The 20243-nt window shown below is 37.4% G+C and overlaps 1 protein-coding gene across 4 annotated transcripts in view; it reads right to left on the bottom strand.

Moving 5' to 3' along the window:
• Positions 1-5175: 5175 nt before the first annotated feature.
• The window catches only part of gpp (grappa), a 53809-nt gene continuing 38741 nt past the window's right edge, over positions 5176-20243 (bottom strand). The window contains exons 7-8 of one of the 4 annotated variants that reach the window (XR_010518737.1): positions 18231-18681; positions 7260-7334 (exon numbers count right to left, since the gene is read on the bottom strand). Coding sequence is in view for 1 of the 4 variants with exons in the window: in XM_065236639.1 (XP_065092711.1) it covers positions 6493-7334 (842 nt within the window). In the remaining 3 variants the exon portion in view is untranslated. Of the gene's footprint in view, positions 7335-18230; positions 18682-20243 lie in introns of all 4 variants that reach the window. The other 3 variants (XR_010518738.1, XR_010518739.1, XM_065236639.1) reach the window with 3 other exon arrangements.

Here is a 20243-nt window from a genome sequence, read left to right as displayed (position 1 = left end):
ATCAAATGAGGATGGGAGTGATTTATTTTGTACGATTATCACCACATTCCGGAAGAAAAATTTAATAACCATACTCAAATTATGCTTATGGAATAATTTCATAGAAATGTTTGGGGAGTCGAATGGACTTGGTCTTGGGGGAATGTAATGGCGATGGTTCCATATTATGTAGACCTCAGCAAATGACTAATTTTGCCCGATTTTTCCTCAAATTGTAAAAACTAGATTAATCAAACGGAAAAATAATTGGCGCAATTAATATTGAATTAAATACCTATGTGAATTTATCTAGAGAAATAAATGGTGCTAATCTTATCTTGAAAAACATTGAGTCAATTGGAAGTTTGAGCAATTTCAGTAAATCTCTTCTTTTTTAGCAACCTTTTCCAAACTGCAATATTTTCAAGAAGAAGGAGCCAAATGAGCTGATATTTTGCTCATTTATTATAAAAACATAAATATTTTATTTGGCTTAAACTTTTTTTAAATATGCTCAATGCGAAAATAGTTACAACAGTTTATTTTTTCTGATAAAAAATGATCGTTTGTTAGCAAAAAACAATTTGGCAATATTATTGGTACTGACTAACAAAGGGTTAATAATAGCAAAGAGGCTCATTATCAATATTTTAAATTATTCTTTATTTCAAAGCTTATAAAAAATGTAAAGCAGTTCGCTTTCAGTTGTAGAAGCAGCAACAGTTGTATCTTTCGGTATCGATTGCTATCGACAGTTTGTTTACTCGATCAAGTGATTGTTCGGAGCGCTTTTGTTCTTTGCCTGCAACTCGATCGCTTTTGTGACATTGCCCTTGGAAGCAAATAATTTGATAATGAGTGGCGTTGAAATTAAGATTACCGTCAAGTTCTCCTCCGGAATGGAAGTGCGAAGCCCACCATGGGCGAATACTAATTTCATAAAAGCCCTGGACGCAAGTCTCGTTCAAATGCAAGCGATATACAGGATAGCTGAGGAGAAATCTCTTTTCATAAAATTTATGTGTATAGACGTTTAATTTGAATATTTAATTTTCCCTTACGCGAATTCAATGGCGTGGCCTTAACCTCAATCTACCTGTACATCAACTCCCAAAACAAACAATAGTTAAAATATTGCTTAAAATTGCTAGCTATCGAGGAAACTAGAAGATTTTGTGCATTTTGCAACCGATTCGAGCATGAATATGGCATCAAATCTGGTTTTGGAAGTTGGTGGTAAAGGGTGTCCACGATGAAATTGCCACACTATGAAATTACTCTAACTTTTCAACCGTTGGGTAGAATTTAATGAAAATTTGGGTGGATTTAGTTCATAGTGCATTATTTACATCCTGCAAGTTTTAAAGTCCTGTGATCAAAACTCGCGGAAATGGAGTCGAAAGAACAGCTCGTGCGTGATAAAATCTTGCGCATTCATCACGAGAACAAGGATCTCTCGCATCGTTCCATCGCTAAAACGTTGGGAATCGCGAATTCCACGGTGTCGCGAGTGATTAAGCGGTTCGAGGAACGGTTGACCACCGATCGGAAGCCCAGAAGTGAAGGAAAAAGTATTCCGTACAACACCAAAAATCACAACCGCGTAGTTGGGGCCTTCAACCGAAATCCGAACACCTCCGTTAGGGATGTGGCTAAGAAGCTGCACCTAAGCCGAAGTTTTGTCCAGAAGGCCAAAACTAAAGCTGGGCTTCGAACGTTCAAGGTACAAAAGGCCCCTAATCGCGACGAGAAGCAGAACAAGTCCGCCAAAACCCGTGCCAGGAAGTTGTACCTCAACATGCTGACGAAAGTTGAATGCTGCATCATGGACGACGAAACATATGTGAAGGCCGACTTCAAACAGATCCCCGGCAACCTGTTTTTCACGGCCAAGGATAAGTTCAGCGTTCCGGAGCATGTCCGCACTCAGAAGATGTCCAAATTTGCGAAGAAATTCCTGGTTTGGCAAGCCATCTGCACGTGCGGGAAGCGGAGTGCACCTTTCGTGACCCAGGACACGATGAACGGACAGGTGTACATAAAAGAGTGCCTCCAGAAGCGGCTGCTTCCTCTCCTGAAGGCCCACAACGTCCCAACAATCTTCTGGCCGGATTTGGCCTCATGCCACTACTCCAAGGACGTGCTGAAGTGGTATGCGGACAATAAGGTGAATTTCGTGCCGAAAATGTTCAACCCTCCCAACACTCCGGAGCTCCGCCCCATCGAGAAGTACTGGGCGATTATGAAGCAGCACCTTCTTAAACGACCTAAGGTAGTGAAGACAGTCGAGGAACTGAAGAAAGTATGGGTTTACATGCAAAAAACGGTTGATTCACAGGTTGTGCAGAATCTTATGGCCGGGGTTAAGGCCAAGGTGCGGGCATTTGCGTATGGACTGTAAATAAAATACGAGTAAAATGGTAAAATGAAGTTTAATAGTTATTTCTCAATCCCTGAAAATTTGATGGCAATCGGATGAAAACTCGAATTTTGCGAATCAATTTTGTGTGTGGCAATTTCATCGTGGACACCCTTTAACTCTAAGACAAGTAGGTCCCGAAGAAACGTGCTCAACTTTTTGGCTCACCTCTGGTACTATCTTCGGTCCCAAGCTTGTCGAATCACCCCTCGAAACATTGGAAAAACCAATAACCCCTCATTTTATCTGTCAAACTTTCATAGCGAATCAAAACAAACATTGCGTAGTACTAGAATTTCGACTAGAATAGGGTACGTTAATCGTTTGCTTGGGACCAATAGGCTACTAAAGTGGTGAGCCAATTTAAAATCGTTAGTTTCATATTGATTGTTGGTAAAAGTGAGGTTACGCGACGCCACTGTACGAATGGAAAGCCAGTTAATGTACGCATGTCGCATGTGAGGGATTATTATGTTATGTGCGAGTTGATGATCTTCTACCATAAGTTTCTGACCGCGATCTAGCGTTGGTGCTAGGGAAATACGGTAAAGTGAAGCGTGTCATCCGGGAAGAATTCTCAGCGTACCTGTGCTTCGACATGTACACTGATGTGCGTGGTGTATATAAGAATGTGAAAAAGTAAATTCCTACCTCGGTGCATTTCCTCTATCAAGGAAACAGATGGAGGGGCAAGACCAGGACAAAGAACGAAAACAGGGTTATGACAACCGCCAAGATTGACCCGATAGCATTTAAGGCCATCTATTTTCATCAAAATCATATCAATAAATGGCTGAATTTCAGCACAAATAGTCAAAAGCGAACACTTCTGCAAAAATTCAATGAAAAACCGGAGACTTTTGATGATCGATTCTTCAATTGAGAGAATAAATCACAGATCCAATGGAAAATATTCATTAGAATTTCACATGACTTACATGTGATATCATAATTGGGAATTGCACCACAAAATCACATGAACCTTATGTGTCAAATGAAATTTAAGTGATTTATCATATAGAACTCATGTGATCACATGAATGTTATGTGAAATATAATATGCATTCCCAATGGAAACTACATGAAAACTTTTTTCCGTGTATGATAATGACCTTCAAGAGAGTGTAAACATATTCTCTATACACCTATATAAATTATTATACTAACGTTGTAAACATAATTATGCTCTAAAGTGAGCGGTGAACGGGCACCACACGGTACTTGAAAAAACTTCATATGCCCCACGGTTATGACTCTAATTTGCCTACGCCAGCAAAATTACATGCAATCTATTCGATTGTGCTATATTTCCCCGAATGTCACTTCCCCGAACGCCATATCCCCGAAAAAAAAGTTAGTAAACAAATCCATAACAAATTATTATTCCTATCTCCCGCATAACTGAAAAGTATCTTAGTACAAGTTGCCGTAAGGTCCCATTTGGCATAAAACTTGTATGATCGATGGGGAATCCATAGAAAATAACCTTAAAAAAGTGCTAAGTTCTCAGTACTCAGTTCCATATACTAAGGTTGAACCATTTGTGGTATAAGGTGGTGTGGGATAAGGTTGAACCATTTGTGGTATTATATGTATATATGGTACTTTTATATTAGGGTTGACAAATTGAAAATATATATATCTTTCATTTTTGAATTTATATCAAAAAATTTGGCAAAATATCGTCGGTTTTACAAATTGGTTATAAATTTTAAGGAGATTTTGCCTTCGAAAACTTTGGAAAAACATGTGAGATCGATGGTTTGATAAATTGGTAAAATATTTTTATTCCTACTTTTTTACAAATCAGCAGTTCTTTCGGGAAATTTAGCAAAACTTGTTTGTATATATATATATATATTGGTACAGAAGGTGGCTTATATTATGGCGCAACACCCCTACCAAATATTTTTTCTCGTTTCGCCTCCACAAACGATAATTTAATAAAAATGTTGAAATCTGCATACATTATTTTTCGGTTTAACTTTTCGTCCATAGAAGGTGGCGCTATGCTGTCAGTTGTTGTGAGTGTAAAACTCACAGCATTCCTCGATTCATTTGTCAAATCATATATCTCACAAGTTTTGTCAAATTCCTCGATTTGAGTTTATAAAAGAAAAATCTCGTAAAACTATGTTATCAATTTTTAAATCCATAGACCTAACATAAGTTCTCGGAAGAACTGCTCGTTTATAAAAGAAGGAAAAATTTCCTCAAAATACATTACCAATTTGTCAAACCGTCAATCTCACGAGTTTTGAGAAAGTTTTCGAAAAAACATTTATAAAAGAAGGAAAAAATACGGCCTACGGCTGAAAATCTCCTAAATAAATTTAAAAAGAAGAAATCTCCTAAAAATATATTAGCAATCTGTCAAATCATCGATATTTGTTTTGCCAAAGTTCTCGAAAGAACTGCTCATGTATAAAATAAGGGAAAATCTCCTAAAAATATACACTCAGGTCTTTTTTTACACGGGGGATACGGTCCGTGTAAAAAAAAACCGTGTAAAAAAAAACCTACGAGATTTTGATTTTTCGCATGCTCAAATGTTTTTAAAAAATCGGATTTTGATGCCATTTGTAATTAAAGCATGATATGGTCCATATAGACATATTTTAAAAATTTCTGTATTTACACCAAAAATTGTGATTTTTTTTTTTAAGTATGCCATTCGATTACAAATAGCTTGAAACGGATAATGTGATTGGAATCAAGTCGATAGGTTGTATCGTTGTCAAGAAATCGTTAAAAACGTACCGTGTAAATCGTGGAAAACCGTGTAAAAAAAACCGTGTAAAAAAAAACCGCGTAAAAAAAGACTTCAGTGTATTACCAATTTTTACACTTCCACTTCTGGTACTGCCGCCGCCTCACTAAAACTCTCGCCCCATTGATTTACTTTGAACAGAGATTTTCCCTTCTTTTAATCATGAGCTGTTCTTTTAAGGTTAATTGTTGCAATATTCAAAGATGTCTTCTTAATACTCGCGAAACCAACCTAAGAAAAGTAGTACAGTCAAGGTATTTTATAAATTTTTGGATTTGTATTCGAGGAAATTACATTCGGGAAATGGGGTATATGTTAGTATGAATTTCGGGGAAATGGCGTTCGAGGAAGTGACATTCGGGGAAATGTAGCACAATCAATCTATTCCTATCCATTGAGGTTGAAAAATCGAACACAAGTTGCATAGTTTTAGTACAGACAAACAGACATAACGCATTGTATATTTTTGACTGTAAAACATCGTCACAAAATTGGAATTGCGCATACGCGGAAACTAGATCCTGGAATTTAAAAGTAAAATTTACCGACATATGATAGACAGCGGAGACATATTGCCAACGTCGGAAACACACAAAAAATGGCAAAAGTCTAGTAATTATATTTTTTTAGTCTACGATACACCGCTGGTAGAACCTTTTATCATGTCAAGTAAATGCACTGATTAGATAGAAACTTGCCGTAGGTATGTGATTACGATGATAATGCCAAACAAATTACGTAACTGGATGGTGATTACACATGTAATTATCTTTTTTTGTTTGGGTTCATTTTAGTTAAAATTCAGTCTTTCAACAAATGTATATTAGTTCCGGCAGGTTTGAATAACCATTAAAAGGTTGTGTCATATGTTTTACTACAATGAATTGAGCAATCGAACGGTCTCATATATGAACAAAAAAATATAATGTAAATTTCAACTATTGGTTTACATGAATAGGATTTATAGATAGTAATTTATAAAATTCGACTCGACGCTAAAGCTCAGTACGCAGCTCCAAAGTAAATGGACAACTCCTTAAATTTTAGCTAAATCTTGTATCCAAAGCATCAATATTAGATCAAACGTCAAAGAAAATGTCTGAAATACGCTAAAATAAATATTTGAATGCGTCACATCGATGTCTTGAAACGTCATGAGAGGCCACATGGATTTTAATTCTGGTCCTATTATTTTGCACCTTGCTTTTGGAGCTCCGTACCAGATTTGAAACTTAAACAATTAAAATAACAGAAGATAGTAACATTGGAATTTGAAAACTAGGATTGACGGCGATACCTACAGATTACTGGTTTACAGAAATGATTATGTAGGAGTGTTTCCCGAGCGATGTCGATGTGAGCTAGACGAGGAGGTATTAGAATGCTCATCGTCCCAGTTCCAGTCCTTGCCTTTCGGACGAAACTTGGCAGATTTGTGCTTGTGATGATGTAGCAGGTTGTCGCTGTGCTGTGAATTTTCTAGTGAATTTCCACTGCTCATACCAATCGAAGCACCTCCGGTAGCGCTACCAGTCGTTGTACCACCGTACCCATCGGCAAAGTCCTGATCCATTGGTTCTGCGCTACCCGTGGAACTGAGTCTTCCACCGATGCTTTCCTCGTATTCCTCCCAGTTTCGCTCTCGGAACTTTTTCTTGTAGTGCTTTTCCGATGGTACCTTAGATTGACGTTGGTATTTCAAAGGGATCTTCAAACTGCTTCCACCGTGTAGCAGGTTATGCGCTGCAGATGATACAGCTGATGCGGATTGATAGATTAGAGGGGGACTCGATGATGGACTCGGCGTTCGCGGAAGGCCTACATCCGAAAGCGGTGGGCTTTCTACTGGTTCCGCTGGTGATGATTTTATGATTGGCACAATGTGTTTCATTAGGCCGCTACTTGCACTGCTGCCGCTACCGGCACTTGAACTACTCGGTGGAACGTCCAGCTGAGAAGAGGAAGACGACGACGATAAGAAAGTGCGACTGTGGTCACTCTGGTTAATACCGGAATCTGGTGAGGTAGTGCAACTCGTCGATGAAGGTGGAGCGTCCTCGTTGGACCTTCGAGTTTTATCCAACTCCGTTGAAGCGAATGCCACCAGTCGGTCAAATCCAGAACTGACCCGATCGTGCCAACTGGACTCATCATCTCCCACATCGTCTGTTTTGAAGCAATAGATCAAGGAAAAGATGCAGAAAAGTTGAATGATTATTCCAATCGTTCTAATGTATGATTGACTGTAAAACGCACTCAGCGTAATTGTAGGTATGGTTATGTGTTTTGATTTTTTATGATGGTATTATGAATTCATGAGCTGCAAATCGGATATACTCGTTTTGATGACACTATAAATCACAATACCGAGATGGTTATAAAACGCCACTACCACCGGATCGATCTAATGTATATTAAATGGTTTAGAACCAGCGCGTTATATACAGCTTATCCTTAGATACTCCAACACCCAGCAGATTCGTTTCTTTATAACGGTTGAAAGTCTAACAGTTTCGGATGGAGTAGGATAGGACGATACAACAAATATAAAATTTATGCAATTAACGAGAGAAACGACAATACTACCATAACCAAATTTATGTGATCAGACGTTCATAGAGAACCATACAGTGAACATAGGCATGCATTTTTTTAGTATGAACTTACTACTTATTACAAACGTAACGTACACAAACGTGCTATAAACCGACCTTTCAAGAAAATCTAATAAAATTATACCCGAATTACTACGATACTCTGTTACCTTTCTTCTTGAATTCAATCACGAATGAGTTTTCATTATTAATATTGTATTGTTAAATTTTTGATTTCCTGGGATGTTCCATAATTTTAATTTTGAGTGTGCACTTATACAATATATGAAAATGGAGCACTGGTTGTTCATAAACTACGTATTTCTTAATTCTAGTGACCTTCCTTTCACCAGCACGAACAAAATGTCCAATTTTTGTATCATATAGAATCAATATTGTTTATGTTAGATACAAATGAACAGAAAACATTTTTAGCATTTGGGATACAAAATTTAAATAATAGAATTAAAAAAAAAACATTCATTGATTGTAGAACATTTTTATACCCGAACATATCACGAATAAACTAAAATGAATTATAGTGACTATTATAGCTGCGTCGTAGCGTTAAAATGTAGTGTTCGCAATTCAAAATGTTTATTAACCATTGAACTAATTTCCGGATTAAAATTTACGCCCAAGTGCAAAACGCAATAAAGCTGTCCACGAGACAGTTGCGATCAGCAAACTTTTTTGTTTACCAAGAACTTTGACCGATCACGGTAGAACTGGCAGTTTATTCTCATATGAATTTCTGCTTTGTTTATGCATCATTAACACCAGACCACTCAAACTCTGTAGATTTCTAGCTGTCAGTTCAATTGATAAACGGAATTCGGCCAATAGGAGCAACATCAAAAGAAACAAAAAACGGTAGCAAGACAACATATCAAAAAGACTGGCAACTTTACCACAATCCATGCGATTAACATAGTTTCGCTGCGCTTGAGTAAATGTGAAACCAAACAGATAGAAAAATGTGCAAATTAGCAACAAAGCTCTTTTTTAGGTTGGCATCTCCGCTATCAGATTCGTTCGGCACTTTAACTTATGACGTTTGTGCACGAAAGCTTAAGAGTTGCCAATCTTCTTGATATGTTGCCTTCGGTGGTAGCATAGAGGTAACTCTAAGACCAGAAGGTCCCGAAGAAACGAGCTCAACTTTTTGGATCAGCTCTGGTACTATCTTCGGTCCCAAGCTAATCGATTCACCCCTCGAAACATAGGAAAATCCACGAACCCCTCATTTTATCTGTCAAACTTTCATAGCGAATCAAAACAAACATAGTGTAGTACTGGAATTTATACTATAATGGGGTACGTTAGTCGATTTGCATGGGACCAATAGGCTAGTCAAGTAGTGAGCCAATTAAAAATCGTTAGTTTCGTATTGATTGTTGGTGGTAGTGAGATGGCCTCACTCCGGTGACAGAAACGTCACCCACCAATATTTTGCTTGAACCTTGTTGGTTCTTTGGCTCGATTATCTGCCAATCTAAGACAGCTGATGCAAACATTGGGAAATTATGCTCCGTCCACATAGATATTTGATTTGTTGCGTGGTAAAATAATCGTGATAAATGTTCAACAAGCGCGTACATGCAGGAATTATATTAATTTATAAATTAAGCAAGCTAATCATGAAAAATTCAAGTGTCATCAATGATTATTCACATAAGATTTTTTAACGCATACGTGTCGTTAATGCACATATAAACATAGCATAAAGACTACAGTGCTGACACCACCAATGGTGGTGACTTCAGCAACCCTCCTTCTTGGCAGAGGATTGGATGACCTTCGTGGGCAGCGTTACCACACGGCGAATGAGAACGACCCAAATATGAGTTTAGTTTACTTATAATCGCCAAAAGTGCAAGAACTCAGCGATGAGTAAATTTGCCTCATGTTTTTCTGGGGAAAACCTCAAAAATCTGCCGGAAAATGATGAAAATTTACGAAAATTTTACTCAGTACATTAGTAGTATCAACAGGCTGAGTGAATCCAATCTTTACTTTTCTCATATTCGGGAATTTGTTCCTGGACAAACGCTGGGTTCCTGAACTTTATGTGATGTATGAATAAGCTAAACTCAAATTTGGGTCGTTCTCATTCGCCGTGTAGCCCTACCGATAAATGACTGTTGCCACCTCCAAAATGAAACCTTACAAAAATTGCAAAAAAAAATAGTTAGCCCAGATTTTCATAATGATGAATAAAATTAGGCTAGAATGATATGGTTGCTGAGAGCCAGAGACCACGTCCGGCTCGCGGGCCGCACGTTGGACAGCGGTGGTCTGTACTATACCCCGAATTGAATGTTTACGGTCTGGTGGTGCAATGGTGCTACGTTAAAAATTGTACATTCTATACACTGGAGTCGCTTTTTACGCGGGTGATACGTCCCGCGTAAAAAAAAACCGCGTAAAAAAAACCGCGTAAATTCCGGAATCCGCGTAAAAAAAAACCGCGTAAATTCCGAAATCTGCGTAAAAAAAAAACCGAGTAAAAAAAGACCGTGTAAGAAAAAACCGCGTAAAAAGCGATATACCGCGTAAATTCTGAAATCCGCGTAAAAAAAAAACCAAAATCCGCGTAAAAAAAAACCGCGTAAATTCCGGAATCCGCGTAAAAAAAACCGCGTAAATTCCGAAATCCGCGTAAAAAAAAACCGTGTAAAAAAAACCGCGTAAAAAGCGACTCCAGTGTATATGCCAAATAGTGGATATTTTTATCATCATACATGGGCAATGTAATGCAAATTAAATCTCTGCAATTTTTCCAAATGTCATCTTTTTTTTTTTTTTTTTAACTCTTTATTTGTTCCAAATTCAAAATAAATTACATTTCATTTTAACCTAGGTGCTCCAGTTACTGCAGTAACGTACCAGCCTTAATTGTTATGATATATATCTAAGTGTTTTTACATTGTTCATGTCTTGGCAATTCAGTATTTTAAACAGGTTTTTTTAACCTGCATGTCAGTATAACAATTGATATCTTAAAACTAAAAACTAAAACTAAATCTTATCTAAGTATAAAGGGAATTAATCGTTGCAATTGAGGATTGCAACGATTTTTGCCTGAAATTATTAATTATTTTGTTGGACATTTGTGCTAAAGTCTCAACATTCGAAATTCTATGTACTTCGGTTGTACTGTACCAGGGAGGCAACTTCAAAATCATTTTCAGAATTTTGTTCTGAATCCTTTGAAGTGCTTTTTTCCTGGTAGTGCAGCAACTAGACCATATTGGCACAGCGTAAAGCATGGCCGGTCTAAAAACTTGTTTAAATATTAGAAGTTTATTCGTCTGGCAAAGTTTGGATTTCCTGTTTATAAGAGGATACAAACATTTTATATATTTGTTACATTTGGCTTGAATGCCCTCAATGTGATCTTTAAAAGTTAATTTTTGGTCAAGTATTAATCCAAGATATTTCACTTGGTTTGACCAGGAAATTGGAACTCCGTTCATAGTGACTATGTGACTACTACCAGGTTTCAAAAACGAAGCTCTAGGCTTATGTGGAAATATTATAAGTTGAGTTTTGGAAGCGTTGGGAGAAATCTTCCATTTTTGTAAATAAGAAGAGAAAATATCTAAACTTTTCTGCAGTCTGCTGCAAATAACACGTAGACTTCTTCCTTTAGCGGAAATGCCTGTGTCATCAGCGAACAAAGATTTGTGGCAACCCTGAGGCAAATCAGGGAGGTCCGAAGTGAAAATGTTATACAATATAGGCCCAAGAATGCTACCCTGAGGAACTCCTGCCCTAACAGGTAGTCGATTAGATTTGGAATTTTGATAATTTACTTGAAGAGTTCTGTCAGTTAAATAATTTTGAACTAATTTCATAATATAAAGTGGAAAATTAAACTTTTTCAATTTAGCAATCAAACCTTCATGCCAAACACTGTCGAATGCTTTTACTATGTCTAGAAGAGCAACTCCAGTTGAGTGGCCTTCAGATTTGTTTGAACGAATTAAATTGTTAACTCTTAAGAGTTGATGAGTAGTTGAATGCCCATGGCGAAATCCAAACGGCTCATCTGCAAAAATTGAGTTCGTATTGATGTGAAGCATCATTCTATTCAAAATTATCTTTTCAAAAAGTTTACTTATTGAAGAAAGCAAACTTATTGGACGGTAGCTAGAAGCTTCAGCTGGATTTTTATCCGGCTTCAAAATTGGAACAACTTTTGCATTTTTCCATTTATCAGGAAAGTATGCCAAATGGAAACATCTGTTAAATAATTTTACCAAGAAAGACAAGGTACTCTCTGGGAGTTTTTTGATGAGGATATAGAAAATTCCATCATCACCTGGAGCTTTCATATTTTGAAATTTTTTAGTTATAGACCTTACTTCGTTCAAATCAGTCCCCCAGGAATCATCAAAAATATTTTCCCGAGAGAAAATATTCAGAAAATCCCGAGCAACCTGATTCTCAATAGGACTACCAAATGTCATCTATTTTTTTTTATATTGAAACGCCAATGGGACAAAAAAAACCCCTATGGGGAAAAAGGGCCATGCGTCTTAAATTGAGTCAAATATATGAATGAGAAATAAACAAAATGCATCTCAAAACATTAATCGACCAAAGATACAGCCATTAAAAAAATCAAGTTTAGAAAGGTTGGGCCAGGCTTGCCATAACTCCTCGAACTCAGATTATGCCGTATAGATGCTCATCCATCGTGAGCTAGTTCATCCCTCACATATAAAGAGCAATGATGTCAAATCGAAAGAGCGCAAAAGAGCTCGAGCTCAGATTGATGCTTAAGCTGGACTTCTACAAACAAGCATCACGATGAGTGATGCGGGGTTCGTTCTTGAGTGAGGCGTGGTTTACATCGGCTCTGCTCACCAAACAACATTTTGAACTTCGGGATGGAATCGGTGAAACCGTAAATATAGAGCTACGTTATGCATTCGGTGAGAGCACGGACGGCCTTTGATTGATGCACGGTTCTTCCATTTATTATTATGATACACAACAATACATTCAATAGGACTATTCCCAGAGAACGTAACATTTTGAGAGATTAATATTTTTTTAACATGGGACCCCTTTTTGGACTCAGTCACAACATTTTTTGATCGTTTTTTTCGCTAAGTGCTTTATGAGTGGATAAACGAAATTATATTTCTGACTTAGAATGTACGAAGAAAAAACTAGTAAAATCACTAATTTCTTCGTTAATTGATTATCCCTTGGTGGTGTTTTCGTATTCTCCTGTTGTCTTTTAACATGTTAATTCATTCAATTCGCTACCCTCGCTTCACACACGGTAGTTCGGAAATCTTTCTGGACCAACAATTGAAATAAGCGGAACAACCCAACTTAAGTAATGGCTTTAAACACAACATTCTCGAGAATCAAAACACTACCACGTAAACTAAAATTGCCATTCTGTAAAGGAACTTCGCTCTATCAGATGATTGTGTTAGATTGTTTGGATGTGCTTTGAATTTCGAGGAATTGAGGGAAGGGAACATGAATTGAAAAGATTTCCCATTTCAATCTCTCCGCATTCCCGATTCCCAGATTTTCAAAACCGCCGAAAGCCTACCAATTTTTTTTTTATTTAAATCAATATTAATTGAAACGTTATTCAATGAACGCGTGATAACTATAGGTAGCATAATTATCTCGCGTTCATCGATTAACATTTTGAATAATCAGTTGGGTAAAAAATTGCTCTACCTAAAAAATCAGCATAGCATTAATATTGCATGATAGATAGCGTAGAAATTTCTATCTCTGACTCTATGTATATATTCCCGGTTTAGCCTAATATCTCTTGAATCTCAACTGCGATTTTAGTTTTCGACACAAGAGATGATCCACTATACGACGACGAGACAGTTGAAAGGTGGTTGAAATGCCGAAATCGAGAGCTATTCTGCTTTGCCTAAAATAGGGGCGTTTGCCGAGAATATAGACAGTTACCCTACGAATACAATTGCCACTTTGGAGTTACGGAATATATGCATAGTCAATTCTATGCGCACGAGTATTCATGGTCCGAAAGTGAGGATCAAGGTGACTACATATAGGTGTTCTAATGTGTCAAATTCATGATTCAGCCATAGAGGTAACTTTAAGACTAGAAGGTCCCGAAATAACGTGCTCAACTTTTTGGCTCAGCTCTGGTACTCTCTTCAGTCCCAAGCTAATTCACCCCTCGAAAAAAAGGAAAAACCAATAACCCCTTATTTTATCTGTCAAACTTTCATAGCGAATCAAGACAAACATTGCGTAGTACTAGAATTTCGACTAGAATGGGGTACGTTAATCGTTTGCTTGGAACCAATAGGCTAGTCAAGTAGTGAGCCAATTTAAAATCGTTAGTTTCGTATTGATTGTTGATTCAGCCATGTTGGATTTTTGTATGGGACAGCGACCGAGTTTGTTTACAATTTGCTCTAAAACCGCACTTCTCCCCCCCCCCCTCCCGCGACCTCCTCGCCTATATAGTGACAAAGCTGTATCACCATTTATATACCCACCATGGTGAGGATAACAATAACCAACCATTTTTTTGGCTGAAGCGAAAGTGAGGATAACAAACTTCGCACTTGGAAATGGGATTACGCAAGTGTGCGTGTTATAAACGTCAGAAATGTCAATACGTTCCATAATGTTTTTTTTTCATTTCTTGGTCGTGCACTTCTTTCTCGAATACAATACAAAATCACTCATTCATGCGCACTGGGAGAAGCCAGAGACGTTGATAGAGACGAGCAAAGAGAATTTATGTCAAAACAGCAGCACGGTTCTTGAGGGATCTTTTGGCAATGTCACCGGCAACCATGTTTGTTCGAGTCGCTTCAAATGACTTTCATACAGCGCCTCAATGTTGTTGAGAAAATTTGAACGTTTGACCGGAACTGAATAAAAATGAAGTGCGCGGCAACATTTTGCAAAAATAAAGCGAAGACGAGAGATGAAAATGACTCCATGACAGTATAACTATAACATATATTACTTACATATTGACGCAAAAAACTTGAATGTGGACCATTATTCATCAAAGAGAAATTAGTTCTACGAACCTCACTTTGTTGCAAAATGTCTCCTTTTTGCAGTGCAAAGAGAAACAAATTGTTGAGATATTGTTAAAAGTCTAACACTGCTTCTTGACGCCAAACTCGGTCTACGGCGCTTCATTTGTTTTTGCGAATATTGGGTGCAAACATTCATATTACGCGTGCTTATTGACTTTGCTCGGTAGCACTAAAGTATCGTATCAAAAACAAAATTTACCTGTTAAAGCCAAAATCATGGATTTATTTGATGTTTTCTGCTTGATAGGCCCAAAATGGGCGCTTAGGCCGAAGTAGTTCTCTATCCTAATGGTTTTAAAATTAGTAGCTATGATCAGAGATGGTAAATATCTCGGCCCTCATGTGACAATGAGAAAACAGGTTCTCTCACTATCACGAGACGAAACTACCTATCATGAGCTTTTTTGTCATTTTCCAATGTTCATGCACTCATGAGAATAATTTCCATACGGTTTTGGCATCTAAATTTCAAGCTAATTTAGATGAATTTGCAATGGATGTAATCTGATTAGTGAATATATTCTTAAGTTTGTTGCGGTGCATATAACAGTAATATCAATAAATGAGCTAGTAATTGCATTGATCTCAACATTGTCACTTTCTGTCATGACAAAAAAGTCAATGAGATTTGGAAGAAAATCTCTATCACTGTTTTCTCAGCCCATGATAGTGACAGAAGTATCTCTGTAAATATCGCGCGAGATCTTTCATTGAAAATTACATTTGTCAGCCCTAGCTATGATGAGGTCTCTATAATTCTGCATGATTACTTATCACTCAAGTTTGTTTATTTTTATCTCAAATTTGAAAATATCGATAATAGGGCTCTAAGGCCACCGAGTTTGATCGAGTTGTTGCAGTCATTCAAACCCGGCACCGACGAATACGACGATAATTTTCACAAAACACGATGAACAAGTAATGTGACTGTGAAACTCTTTCATATGATGGGGACTGGGTTTGATCCCATGATTTTCTGCTCAGTAAGCAAAAACGGCTGTCTGAGGCAGCCGAGCTCTTCATATCAAAACACCATTTATGATGGAGTTAATGGTATAACCGTTCAAACCCAACGGCGGTGCTTATTATACCAGAAGTGTGGAACTATTTACTTAATTTTAATAAATAAAGTTGATCACAAATTTCTAGTAAGTAATCGTTAATATTCCTTCAACTGCTACATAATTAGACAATGGTTTCTTGTATGACACGAAGAAAAAACAAAAACAAATACTATTCACATTAAACTTGTAAATCTATCAAAAATTCAAATACACATATAAGGACTGGACAGTAAATAAATTGTAAACAATGTGTTATAAATAAAACCCTTTAAAATATTTTAAATTGGTATAAGGTTATTACATTGTGTATGTCGTGTCGTTCTTAAGCAGTTAACTTCACAATCAAATATATAAAAATATTATTTTGGAAACTTTTATGATCCTAAATGTTGACCTTCTTATAAATTTTGGACAGTTTTTCGCACTTTGTGATTCCTAATCTTCTATCCGTTGTTATCCAGTTCCTGACTACTTCAAACTAGGGGAACAGGATTTTTCAGTAATCCAAGGAACACATCTTAGTCCTTGTTACTTTTTATGCCTTGTTGATTGTGACAAGACTCGGCTTTGTCTACCGAGGATGATCTTGAAACAAGGCAAAAAAATGAGTTAGTTGTCTTCATCTATGTGATTCCTAATCTTCTCTTCGTTGTTCCCTAGTTTGAAGTGGTTAAGACTAGGGTTCTGATGCATGGTCATTATCGGTGTCATACCTTAATTTTGTTGCTAAGGAATCCGATTTTGACTGACAAAGGGGCGTGCCTTTGGAGGGTGTTTCAACACTCCGAAGGGTATAAATAGCGGGACCTTTCAATTAGAGTCGGATCTTTGCGATAAATGCAAGAGTGGCAACTGTAAAAAAATAGAATACTTCATCATTTCTCAATAGTGATGGAGTAATACGACATGCACTAAACTAAGGACACGGGATATACTACAATAGATCAATTTACTGGTCGCAGTAGTGTTAGGTCCCGAACAGAGGAAAAAAAAACCATGAGTTAACGGGTTGATAGGAAGAATCCAGTTGTGGGAGCTGCCTCCCTGGCGTCGGTAGCATTGGAACTGGAACTGAACTGGAACCCCCGGACATCCACCCCGACGGTCACCCGGATCCCGAACTAGAACACCACCATCCACAGACCACCCTTAATCGACCCGAAAAATAGCGGGCATTCAGATGCCCTGTCTGCTGATCTTTTTTTTCATTTATTTAAAATAAATTCAAGATATGTAGGGGTAAGAGGGGCATAGTGAACAGGTAGGGCATAGTGAGCATCTCGTGCACCAGCTTGGACTTCCGGCCGTTTGGAACAAATTGGTTGGTAGTAGGATCAATATCGCAATGATATTGAACCTACTACCAGTTGATTTGTTTCATGCAGCTGGAGATCCAGAGCCAAACTGCGGGATGCTCACTATGCCCCTCCTCCCCTATGTTTGTTTTAAAAATGAAAAGCATGTTTAAAACAAACATATTTATTTTTGTTCACAATCAAACAAAATTATTCACGTTTTTTATCAATACGAATATTGTTAAAATAAACGTAACATTATTTTTATTTTAAACATTGATATCACGTGACTTCCAACATGGAGTACGTTTGAAATCAACCTAGTTTATTTTTGTGGCCACTGGCCAGAACAAACTGAGATTACGTTTAAATTTACTTGAAATATTTTCGATACGACGATAGATTTTTCCGTGTGACTGAGTAACTCCACTTTTAACAATTGTGAGTCGAATTCGACGCACTTCTGAGCTACTCTCATCGGCCGTGTATGATTGAAGATTTATCGCAGGAAAGTCTGCGGGAGTCGAAGCACAAACGAACGCATTATCTCTTAGATATGTTATTTAGAATGCACGACGCACCTTGGAACTATATGTTATTTCCTGTCATCCTAAGCCCGTATCATATTTACAAATTAATATTCCCAAACAAAAGAAAACATCTATTAGTCAATTGAATTTCTGCAATTCTTATTCCACAACAGCAGTATCTCGTTTTTCTATTATTGTGATGTTCATCCCAAATGTTATTTTCGATTTTAGAAATGTATGTACAACAAACCCTGATATCCGATTTTTTTTGCGAAGATGAGTTATGAGCGATGTCAGTAAAAACTGAATTTCAGCATAAGAAAATAAAACGAAATTAAAATCAATGTGAATAAACTAAAAAAAAAAAAACATAAAATAATAAACTAGAAAAAAGAAACATTTTGCAAACATTTTTTTCTGTGGTCGTGGTACCTGTATATGAGTTTTGATTGGGTGCGCTTTGCGATCGAGATAGCTCTCTTTTGCTCACTCGGACTTACCGTTTTAGAACATTTGTAAGTGTGGCTTATAGGCGCCCTGGTGGCGTCGGATTGTAATTAAAATTGGTCACTTCATGCTGCCACTGTCATTTGGTATATGAACTAGGGTACTTGTTTGGCGCGTGATGATGTCTTTGCGCCGATGGCATTTGTGCATCGTTACGAGATTGAACGCGATATTGTTGATTCTGTTGTTGTTGATGTGGTCTTTGTTGTTGTTGCTGCTGCATTTGGCGTTGATGCTGGTTATAGTTGCTTATGCCGTGAGGAGTCGAACAGCCCGTGTTAGCACTGTTCGTACCACTACCATACGGCAAGTTGATTACCTTCACAGATGACGAGGATGATGGTTGTTGTATACCCGCAACAGTGCCACTGTTGGTGGAACTCGCTACTGTCGAAGACATTTGAACAGTTGAATTGGTTACGATGCTTGCTACGGTTTGTGGAGCTTTGTACATTGTTGCGGTTGATGTGGATGTTGTTGTCGAGGAAGAAGAGAAAGTGGTAGTGGTAGTAGAAGAACTAGAGGCACAGGTACCGCGGCCTAGGACCAATATACATTATTTTTTTTTACATATTTTGGTTTCTGACGGAGCATTGCTTAGCGTACATCACACAATTGAACGCGCTCAATACCGATATGTATCGTTGAGGTTTATGTTTTGTTAGAAAAGGCAAATCATAAATATAATTAAAACTGAATAAAACAAAAAAAATAACAATACAATGTAGTGGAAGTACTTTTGCAATAAAGCATCTAGTGTATGTCCCCACGTGATCGGTGAAGACCCTTATATTGCGATGATGATAAATGAACATCCAAAATAGACCCTAGTATACACCTCCGTGTTGGTTGATAGGAAATTTTGAAATAAACTTTATTCATCTCGCTGCTGGTTTCGATGCGCTGCACATAATGGCTACGATCTTAGTTTTCGGTGCGAATCACTGTCATCCAACAAGTAAACACAACTCTACTTCTACCATTTTGCTAGAAATGAAAACATGCAGGAAACGCTAGCACAACCCATGCTGTATTAATAGTGAGAAGTGTCAAAAAACAAACATAAGGAACCATCCACAAATGACGTTGCAAATATACGACCAATTTAAGACCACCTCTCCCCATTGTAGCATATTTGACTGTACCTAATACATGGCCGGTCACAATTTTTCAATCTCCCGCCCTCCTCCTATCTCAAATGCTACGTCATTTATGCTTATTCCCTAAGAATTTTTTTTTTGCTGTTAGCCATCTACTTAGACTTAGAACATTTTGACCTAAAAATCTAAGGAATTTTGAAAACAGCAATACCCTTCTGGTCCCCAATCTATCTGAATCGCAGATAGATGTGGGATCGGAAGTAATGAAAGATACAATTGATTATTCTAATAAGGGAAATCTTTTCGATGCTTGTCACTTGAACGTTTGCTTTGTGAGTCATTCCATGTCAAATCAATTTTGCTAATGCTTTATCTGTTCTTTAGCTCAAAAGAAGGAAAACTACCCATTAAGGGCCGATTTCTTCATCTCCGCTTAAATTTTAAAACCAGGTTTACCCATGTATATTAAATCTGGTTGGAAACTTAAACGAAGGTGAATAAATCGACCCTAAATGATAATTTTTGCGAAACATTTGATAAGGGTCGATCAGTTTTTTGTAAACAAAACTTGCAATGTCACCCCTATGCCTATGCAAACCAACAACAGCATGAATGAGGAAAAAGACTACTTATAACGATAAAAAATAGTGTTGAATCTTCTATTTCATGGGCTGTTGTACTTCTACCGGAATATGAAAGAACAGCTCATGATCAAAAGAAAGGATAATAATTATTTAATAGGTATTTTCCTTTCTTTCGAACATGAGCAATTCTCCCATATTTTTGAAGAATAAACCATGATTTAAAAAAGCAGTTATGTTCGAAAAGAGCAATTATGCCAAACGGCGTTATGGCAAATGGGGTACTGCCGTTATATTAGCGGTTATTTGACGGATTTTTTTTTTG

This window comes from Ochlerotatus camptorhynchus, unplaced genomic scaffold (assembly GCF_037179485.1).
Source record: "Ochlerotatus camptorhynchus isolate MF236.1 unplaced genomic scaffold, CSIRO-AGI_Acam_v1.1 ptg000558l, whole genome shotgun sequence".
NCBI lineage: Eukaryota > Metazoa > Arthropoda > Insecta > Diptera > Culicidae > Ochlerotatus > Ochlerotatus camptorhynchus.
Note: the sequence above shows the minus strand (reverse complement) of the source record. Positions and strands in the feature narration are given on the sequence as shown.